The 10238-nt window shown below is 32.7% G+C and overlaps 2 protein-coding genes across 2 annotated transcripts; both read right to left on the bottom strand.

The window, feature by feature from the left end:
• Positions 1-851: 851 nt before the first annotated feature.
• Positions 852-2757, bottom strand: LOC108726804 (odorant receptor 13a-like). The gene is made up of 5 exons (XM_018454573.1): positions 1976-2757; positions 1710-1809; positions 1518-1628; positions 1114-1269; positions 852-905 (listed from the first exon to the last, which is right to left on the bottom strand). The coding sequence occupies exons 1-5, from the start codon at positions 2755-2757 to the stop codon at positions 852-854; spliced, it is 1203 nt and encodes a 400-aa protein (XP_018310075.1).
• A 4949-nt stretch (positions 2758-7706) lies between these two features.
• LOC108726805 (uncharacterized) lies at positions 7707-9647 on the bottom strand. Its single transcript, XM_018454574.1, has 5 exons — positions 8863-9647; positions 8300-8399; positions 8111-8221; positions 7841-7996; positions 7707-7760 (listed from the first exon to the last, which is right to left on the bottom strand). Exons 1-5 carry the CDS (start codon positions 9645-9647, stop codon positions 7707-7709), a joined length of 1206 nt encoding a protein of 401 aa, XP_018310076.1.
• Positions 9648-10238: the final 591 nt, after the last annotated feature.

Raw genomic sequence — 10238 nt, forward strand, 5'->3', positions numbered from 1 at the left:
AGTTGTCCTATTGGAAGCAATGAAAAGGTTGCTGTATCGTAAAGAAAACAGATAACAGTGTATATAAGTAAAACGCGTTTTTGACATGGCAGAGTATTTGTAGAAAAATAACTGTAGTTTCATCATGCGATCATTATGTTAAACAATAAACAGTATTTTTTGTTACTTTCATCATATCATTGTGATTATTTGTTTTAAATACAGAATGCATTCAGACATGTTTGTCTACACTGTGTCGAATTTTTTTTTTTTTACTGCTCATGTCACTCACAGTACGATATTATCGATACGATATGTAGCATAGATTGTAGTTTCAAAGACCGAACGTTGCTATGTGATTGATAGCTTTGATTAACAGCTTTTTAATATAAGTGACACATGAGACTTCGATCAGTTCGCAAGTTACAATCGCAAACAGAAATCAATGAGTATAAAGCAACATTAGAATTTCATAGATAATATTGATAAATGTGATTGACAAAAATGCGCAATTATATTTTATAATTTTTACTTCTTAATTTCTACTCGATACTCTTATTTATCTTCAAATGAAAGTATACTTGGTTTATATAAATTTATAAGAAATAAAATAGTAATTCGACTTAATCAATTATCGAATTGATATGAAAATCTAATGTAAAATCGCGTATTGAAAAATAAAAATTTCTTACATATGTTTTTATATGTGGAAGAAATACATCTAAATCAAGAATATTTGTGTATATATATATATGTACATTATAGTAAACTTTTGTATTTGACACATCAATATCACGATCATACATAATACGATATTACCATTATAATTTGTAGCTGTAATTTTAATGAAAAGGAATATAGAGCCAAAATATTTAGCCGGCTACATTTAAGAGCATGTTAAAATACGTTACAGCTGTCTTTACAACCTGAAAAACGAGCATAATATTTTATAGTTGTTGCTTTATCATGGTTTCGTTTAATTAGCTCGATAAACTGAATAAAAAAATTGTATTTGGGTGACCATTACAGTATGTAGTGATAATAACAATCACTTAATAACGTATTTAATTGTTAATGTTAGAATTGTTGCTGGTTCCTGAAGAAATTAATGAATGTTTTTTAATATATTCTTACATCACCGTATGTTCTGAATGATAGATCCATGATTTTCCCAGCAGTGATCTTGGTGGGCATATTCGACATGATTATCACCAGCACGATCCCACGCGCTTTCTTGTCCGGAAGACGATACCACTCGAGCTCGCAAGATGTACTCGCTACTCTTTCTGCCTGTTATTAATATTATCAAGTATGTGTAGCAAAAAATTAAGCGGATTTTAAGAATTAAGTATATATTACTTAAAAATTGTTATAAAAATATTTTCAACAATTTCTTCTCAAATAATTTTTTGTATAAACAAATAGCATTATTAGCATTATAGCAGAAACATTATCACATATTATTATACTATACGTAATTGTATATAATATCATCGCATAATATAATCATTACGAGCAAAAGGTGTGAATAATTATACCTGAACGGTAAGTTGTTCACCAGTATAACAAAACATGAACATATTTATCATCAGAGATGTAAGTGTTATGACATAAGAACACATAGCTATCGAATTGCTATTTTCCCATTCCTATAAAAGTTACATTGCAAGTAGTAATATTCTTTTCTTTCGCTTTATTATTAAAACTTTTGGATATATAAAATTACGAACCATTATTATAAAATATCCCAAAAGGCAGACTATCATCGTGCACCCCATTAATTCTATTAAACACGCTTGTTGTAGAGTATTTTCTACCAATTGCAAAAAACTATCGACGGCACCGAATCATCATATCCGAAAAATGAGAAAATAGTACTAAATATATTCTGCATGTACATGATATTAATTACCGATTAGCGAATAATCAATTATTACATAAATTGCTTTGATGTACACACGTAGGTTTAATAAAAATTAAAACTGATCATTCTTACCTTCGAATTCGTATTTGATGTTCAACCATTTTAGCCAGTTTCTTGTCCACTTCCTGTTTTTCCTGCCATTGATCCTCGACGAGATTTCTCATCAAATCTACTAAAATCCTTAGTTGGCCACAAGCATGCATCACGAAAACGGCCGCAAGGCCACATAAAGCTATCGTTATCGAATAAGTAACTATCCCGGATAAAAACTGCATTGCAAAGATCAGCTCGTAAGCGGGGCTGACTTGTATATCAAATGAAAAGAAATAAGCCGGACAAGGCAGCGGTTTGATCGTGATATTTTGCGCAGTGACGATTTTTCCTTTGGCAAATGGCAGGATCGATCGAAAGGAGAGCCCGCTGCCGTACATGAAGACTGCACAAAGTGTGACCAGACGTCTTCCTATCTTCGCGGATTCAATCATTAGATCTCGCCTCTCTGCACTGGTAATGATTCTCCAATCCTGTTCGATGTGTTTCAAGCAGCGTCTGATATTTTTCTCACGAAATACTAAATTGCTATATTTACCACTGGCCATGAAACCGTAAAAAAGTAAAGGGATTGTTTGGACTCTGACGCGCGTTCTCTTCTCAATCATCCAGAATAAGGCACCGGGAATCAGGACGCAGTAGAGAAGAATGTAAGAGATAAAGATCGAGAAATACTTCCAAATTTTTTCGCCAATAGTTCTTCTGCTGTTGTAATTCGGCCAGACTCCAAGTAGGCTCAGAACATTTCGTGTCAATTGTGTGATGTAAATCATGTCATCTTTGTAATGCTCGTTGTACAGCATTCTTTTATCGAGCCTATATGAAATCTTTATGCAAACTGAATGGCAACTGATTGCTGCAAATAAAAACTATACATAAGATAAATTCGTTGTTCGCTTGCGCTTGCGCACCTTAAAAATTAATATGTTACCTGAAAGAGAGGGTTTGAAAGCAAAAGAGTTTCCAAGTCAACTTACCGAGGGTCGAGACTGCTTTCCATGAATAGTTTTTCCATTCGTCAACGTGTACATTTGTTTTCAAACTAAGAATAATCGATTTGATGATTTCAATTTTTCTTCCTGTACTAAAACTGTTGCTTTGGACGTTGACCGCTAGCAATAGTTTCTACTACATAGTAGAGAATACTTTTGTTTATTCAGAGATCAATGTATAACAATATTGTTTTTGCCGTGATAGTGTTATATTTCTGATATTACGATTCTGACAACTTCAATAGATTAAATAAAACTAAAATTATATTTACATTCTTGCGTTTTATTATATTCTACATTAACTACTTGGGGCAGAAAAATAAACTTGCTAAACTTGTAGTTGCGTGAGAAACAGAAAATGAAAACGTTTCAAATTGTTTCCATGGAAGATATTTCGTTATGCACATCGGTTAAGTTTTCTGATTCTTTGAAAAATAATTACGTTTGATTCTGCTGATGTCACAACTTGCGTTCCTCGAAGCAATGTTAGTGAGTAAAAGTTGTATATAAAATGATAGTACCTACGTATTTTAACTTTTCTATAGCTTTTATTTCTTTTTAAAACACAGGGGAGACCGAAGTCAGTTGTCACAGTTTTCGATTAGCGATTTTTAGAAAAAAGTGGATGTCTGATTTTAAAATATTATATACGTTATAATATATACCTACATCCTATAGGTATTAAAAAAATATTATTCTTGAATTCGTCATATTGTAAAAATAAGTTATTTAATTTTAAATGAAAATGGGAAAATGTTATAATTAGTCCCATGTGCTGGATTTATTGTCATACGTTCTAGGATTGGCAGTAGATATTTTATTTATGGATAACACATATAAAAATACAATTTTTAATATCAGTTTTATATTTTAAGAAATAATATTAATTATTGTATTACAAATTATTGTAATACAAATAAAATAGTTATTTTAATAATAAAATACATAATTTGTTTTTGTACTATAATTTCTATACGAAAAACATATTATATCAACATTTTTTTATCATTGGTAAAGACAAATTGACTTGAATTTTGACAAGGAATTAACGTAATATTTTAAAGATGAATTTTATTAATTTTGTACTATCATTATTGCGTTCTTACAAAGTTATACTTGGTATGTTGGATCTTAACAGTTACACAGCTGGTTAAGGAGGTTATCAATACTCGAATTGACAATCATCTCAACCCACCAAGTAATGACAAAATTTCAATCAAAAATTATTGATATATGTTGAAGATGACTTAAAAAAAGTCGAAACGTTCATATTAATAAAGAAATGATATAAACTTGATACTCAGTTTTATTGAATATACATACGCTAATTCTAACAGTTTCCTCTCAACTGCCTACATCTCACACTAAATATTTATGAAAAACATATATCTATATAAAATATAATATATTTGTAAATATGTTGTATAAAAATGTGTCGAACTAAAGACATTAAAAATGATTGTCATCTAACTCTGTTTCATTTTGGTCAATCTACCCTATATAGCTATTTTTAATTTAAAAAATTGTATTCACAAACTCTCTCTCTCTCTCTCTCTCTCTCTCTCTCTCTCTCTCTCTCTCTTTGTCGGGATAATGATTAATTAATTGTAGCAAAGATTTTCTAAGACATGTCATTTTCCATGAATACAGAGATATTGCGATTAATAATGCCAAAGACTTGTCAGACAATAAAATAGGTGATAAAAAAAATTTACTCACCAACTTCATTTTCTTAAAAGTCGTTATAAATAATATGTATAATGCTTTTAGACAAACAATTTTACACAAAATTAATATTGTATCAGTAATCTTCTGTTAAAAAAAGAGATTTTTCTGTCATGTACTGATTGAGTTGTAAGCATTTTGACAATCAACCCCGTACGACAACCAATCTCTGTCTCTCCTACTAGTAAAGGAATTATTGTTTAGGAATTATGAGCCTTTACTATTTTTATTTAAAAGTTACATATTTCTTTGAAGACTACGTTTATGCATTTATACTGACTATTCAAACTTAGCCAACGACAGAGCGTAAAAGGTTTAAATATGTTACGGCCGTCTTAACGACATAAAATATAACAAATCTTTGTAAAAATGTAGTTTTTTTTTCAACATATTGTTACTTACGTTGCCGAATGTCCTGAAGGAAAGATCAAAATATTTTCCTCCTCTAACTTTTGTCGGAGGATTCGACATGAGCATAATTAGTATTAGCGATCGCGCTTTCGCGTCCGGAAGACGGTACCACTCCAATGTGCATGCTGTTAATGCCACTTTTTCTCCCTAATTTAATCAATTACACAAAGTAGATTATTAATAAAAAAAATAATGCTCGCATTAATTGATAAATGCTAATTATTACTTCGATAAAGCGATAGCATACCTTCGTCGAAAGTTGTTCACCGATAAAGCAAAAGATAAAAATGTTGAAACTAATCGATGTGAGTCCAACGAGATACGAACATAGAGCTACAGCATTGTTATCCTCCCATTCCTGTAAATTACGATTATATTGTATTTATTTTTATGATACTTGCTGAGTCTGTGCATTTTATATATTTTACATATTACGATATCTTTAATACTCTATCACTGAAATTATTGTCGCTAAATATTCATTTTATGCGCACCATGATAACAAAATATCCTAAGAGACACACAATTATGGTGCATCCCATAATTTCCATTAGACTTGTATATTGTATGGTGTTCTGCACTGATTGAAGGAAACTAAAATGATCGTAGAAAAAAATAAATTTTGTTTTTCAAAAGTTTGCTTATAATTAAAACAAGAAATATTATATAATTGTACAATAAATAAGATTCTCTATATTTTTACACAAAAATGAAAACAAGTGTAATCAATAATTAAGTACATTTGTAAAGAATCTTATTTATTGAACAATTCATTGGATATGAATTAATCACAACGTCTTTTTACACATAGATTTCAATTAAAACATTAAACTATTAACAAACATATTCGTTAAAGATACTTGTAAAATTAGTCTTACTTTCGTGTTTTGATCTGATGCTTTACGATAGCGGCCAATCTTTCGTTCACATTTTTAAGTTCACATTCATTTACCAGATTATTCATCAGGATCATCAGTATGTCCAGCTGTGCGCAAGTGTGCATCACGAAGAGACCCGCAAGACCACATATCGCCGTTGTGACCGTACATTTTACGAATCCAGAGAAGAACTGCATAAGAAATACGATCTCGTAAGCGGGGCTAAGCTGCACATCGAATAAAACAAAGTAAGTCGGGCACGGTAGGTGTCTGACCGTGAAATTCTGTTCAGTAATGATCTTTCCGGCGGACAACGGTATAATTGTCCGAAAAGACACTCCAGTGGAGTACATGAATAGGGCGCATATTATCAGCAAACGTCTGCCTGTTCTAGCCTTATCGATCATCACATCGCGATTGTGCGAGTTGACTATTTGCCAATCATCCTCAACCTGCTCGAGGCAGTTTCTCACTTGATTCCTTTTGGTCAGCAATTGGCCGTACTTGGCCATTGCTAGCATCGTAAATATTACGGTGGTGACGACTTTCAACCTGGCACGGGTCTCTCTCTGCACGATGGCCATGTAGAGAACCGGGACCAATTCGCAAGTGAGGAGGATGTAGGAGACGAAGACCACCGCAACTCTCTCAAGAGTCTCCGGAAACTAGGATTTTGTACGCGCGTATGGCCAGACACCCAGCAGACGAAAGACAAAGCGACTAAGCTTGAAAACGTAATTTATATCGCGTTTGTAATTTTTATTGGCGATCTTTTCCATGTTAGTCCGTGTGCAAGCCACAGGTGGTGAAACGATGCGCGTTCACTTGCCACTGATCGCGGTTGATCCGCTATTCGATTTGAAGGGAACTCGCGACTCTTGTGCGCTTGCGTGTTGAAACAATCTTTCAAAGCCACGTCGAGCAAATCGCTAACATCGTAGAAACTTTGAAAATACTATTTTTGTTGTACGCAGGAAGGATTTCCCGGAAATTATGAAAGGGTTGAAGATCCGAGAAAAAAGTTTACTTGTAATAGCGGTGCGGTAGGTTTTACAATTTTCCGTAAAGTACTTTCAAACATGGATATAATAAATTATCAAAATAAATGTAGCCACTTCCGATTAAATTATTTAAACGTTCTGTGTGACTTCTATTATATGTACAAATTGTGTGACAGGGCATGACAATATTAAACATGCAGATAATAAAGAGGAACAACATAATATTTTCCATCAAGAGCCGTTTGAATTTCCAATGCAAACCATATTGAAAGGTAAACGTGTACCTCCGATAATTGATATTCACAGCAAATGAATATTCCATTCGCAACAGGATCTTCTTTACAATTGTATTTACTCTTTTTAATTGATTCGTTATGTCTTTCTATATTTATCGAACAGTGCAATAGAGTTTATCATTTATATACTATAAAAAGATATTATAGAAATGCAAAAAGATAGATGTTCGTGATGTATTATAGCATTTTTTATGTATTTCTGTACTAAATAATAATTATTTATTTTGTTATATCCAATATCTATTTCTCATATAAGAGTAAACATGTACGAAATTTGTGTCCACATATATTATAGTTATAATGATATTATACGTACTTTCAATTATTTTTTTATAATTAATACTACTTAGTATCATTAACATTGATAATAAATCTTTCATATTAAAATATATAATATGGATATGTATGTTTATTTTAAAAAGAAATTTATTACCAGTCCAGTTTGCCATTTATTCGGTAAGTTGTCGAAGCATGTTAAGATAAATTACAGCCGATTTAATTACCTGAAAAATAATTTCTTAAATCTATATAAGTAAGCCAATAACTAACTTTTAATCATAGACAATTACTGTATATTACTTACATCACCAAATGTTTTGAATGACAGTTCGATGAATTTTCCAGCTGTAATTCGTGGTGGAATATTCGAAGAGACTATCACTAATATCATATCTCGCGCCACGTTTGTCGGAAGACGGTACCAGTCGAGCGTGCAAGTAATTAAGCCCACCTCTTCTGCCTATCGCGAACAATTATGAGTACCTCATATATAAAAAGTAATAAATGTAAGTTTTTATTATAAAATGATACTCATTTTACTCATCTTAAAAGATATAAAATAATTACGAATTACCTGCGCTGTTATATACTCTCCGATATAACACAAAATAAAAATGTTAATAATGACAGATATGAGAGTTGTTACGTACGTACAGAAAGCCGGTAAGTTTCTATTGTCCCATTCCTGAGAATAAAGTTAGTTTGTACTCGCGACACGCATTACACTTAAACACAATAAATTTGCTTGCATTATTTTTCGTACCCCTATTATGCAATATCCGATAAGACATATTATCGTGGTGCACCCCACTATTTCGACTAAACTACTGTAGCGCAAAACACTCTCCACCAGTTGCAAGAAACTAAAATGTATTTATGAAGCACTCGATTCAGTGTAGTTCGAAACAAAAAAATTATCAATTTGTAATTTGGAAAATATATAAAATTTATTATTAATAATATTTAATATCAAATATAACTATAAAATGTATAAAACTATTTATATAGGGGATAATTTTATGGCTGATATTTATAGTCTATTCTTATTTTAAGCCCATCCTAAGATATCAATACGGTTCTGTAATTTTATGATATTTTAAGACTACGTTTAAGATGGTCTTAAATATAAGAATCGACTATGAATACCGATTACAGAACCGTATTAGCATCATAAGACGTTACTTAAAATGATCTTCAAATAAGAATGGATATAAATACTGGCCTATATCTTTGAGCATATTTATTCTATGTCCGATTTATACCGACGATTTATACCAACAAAGAATTATTTAAAGTACTCAGAAAAATTGTAAACAAAGTACTTACTTTTGTATTCTTATTTGATGTTCAACTATAACTGCTAGCTTTGCGCCGATGTTACACTGTCCAAACTCGCTCTCATTGACGAGATTCTCCATCTGTCGCATGAGGATTTCCATCTGCGCGCACACATGCATCACGAAAACAGCGGCGAGACCGCAAATCGCCACCGTGATCGTGTACATGACAAAACCGCAAAGAAGTTGCTGAAGAAACACGATCTCGTAGGCAGGACTGTTTTGCGGATCGAAGAAAACATAATAACCAGGGCAAGAGAAGGATCTAATCGTGGTATTCTCATCGATAACAATACTTCCTCTCGACAGCGGCACTATCGTATGGTAAGACAATCCACTGCCATACATAAACGTGCAGCACAAGATGAACAATCGTCTTCCATTACTGGCTTTGCTCAACATCACTTCTCGCGCATCATCGATGACTACTGTTCCCCAGTCTTCCTTAATGTGCCGCAAACAACTTCTAATATCGTATTCATGGATAAGTAAAGTACTGTATTTGGCGATCGCCATGACTGCGTACAGAATCGGTGGCATCATTTTTACTTTCTCACTCGGCTCATTGTCGACAACTGCGTAATAAAGAATACCCGGTACCATGTCGCAATGGAGGAGCAAATAACAGACAATTACGAGAAAAATATTTATGATCTTCTCGATCATGTTTGGCTGTTTGTCAATCGACGGCCAAATTCCGAGCATGCGAAGTACAACGTGACTTTGTTCGAAAACGTATTTTACGTCTGTCTCCTGATATTCATTGGGGATCATCCTGGCGGTATTATGCACGATATAACTTTTCTGATTAAAAACAGTTTTGATGGCGGCAAAATGACTGAAAATTCTACAATCGCGACGAAGAAAATGAATGTAGAAAATCGAAATGTTTTAAATTAATTGCTGGTGCTAAAAATTGAGGTATATACATATGTTCAGGTTCAGGTTTACGTAGGATTTAATGTTACTGATCACAACTTTCTGCATATCAGGTATGATGTAAACTCTCGGACGATTGCGCCTGCGTGTTTTAAAAATTAAGGAGTTGCTTGTAAGGGTTGCAAGACAGAAGAGTGAACAAAAAGAAGTTTAATAATTGATTTTGCACAATGTAGTTTCTCAAAGCGTTCATGTGATACTGGTAGTACGTATACGGTGGAAACTTTGACTATGTAACTTGAACCACGAGAACGTTTATTTTTTAAAGTAGCAAAGGACTTGGTCTTCGTCGAGCAACATAGTAAATAAAACTTTTATCCGATCTTCGTCGGCCAAGTCAACGCTTCCATTATGCAAATAATACTTCGATTTTTGGAACACAATACTACTGTGAGCCTATACTCCGTTATCTTACTTATATTTTGC

This window comes from Mycetomoellerius zeteki, unplaced genomic scaffold (assembly GCF_001594055.1).
Source record: "Mycetomoellerius zeteki isolate Tzet28-1 unplaced genomic scaffold, Tzet1.0 scaffold438, whole genome shotgun sequence".
NCBI lineage: Eukaryota > Metazoa > Arthropoda > Insecta > Hymenoptera > Formicidae > Mycetomoellerius > Mycetomoellerius zeteki.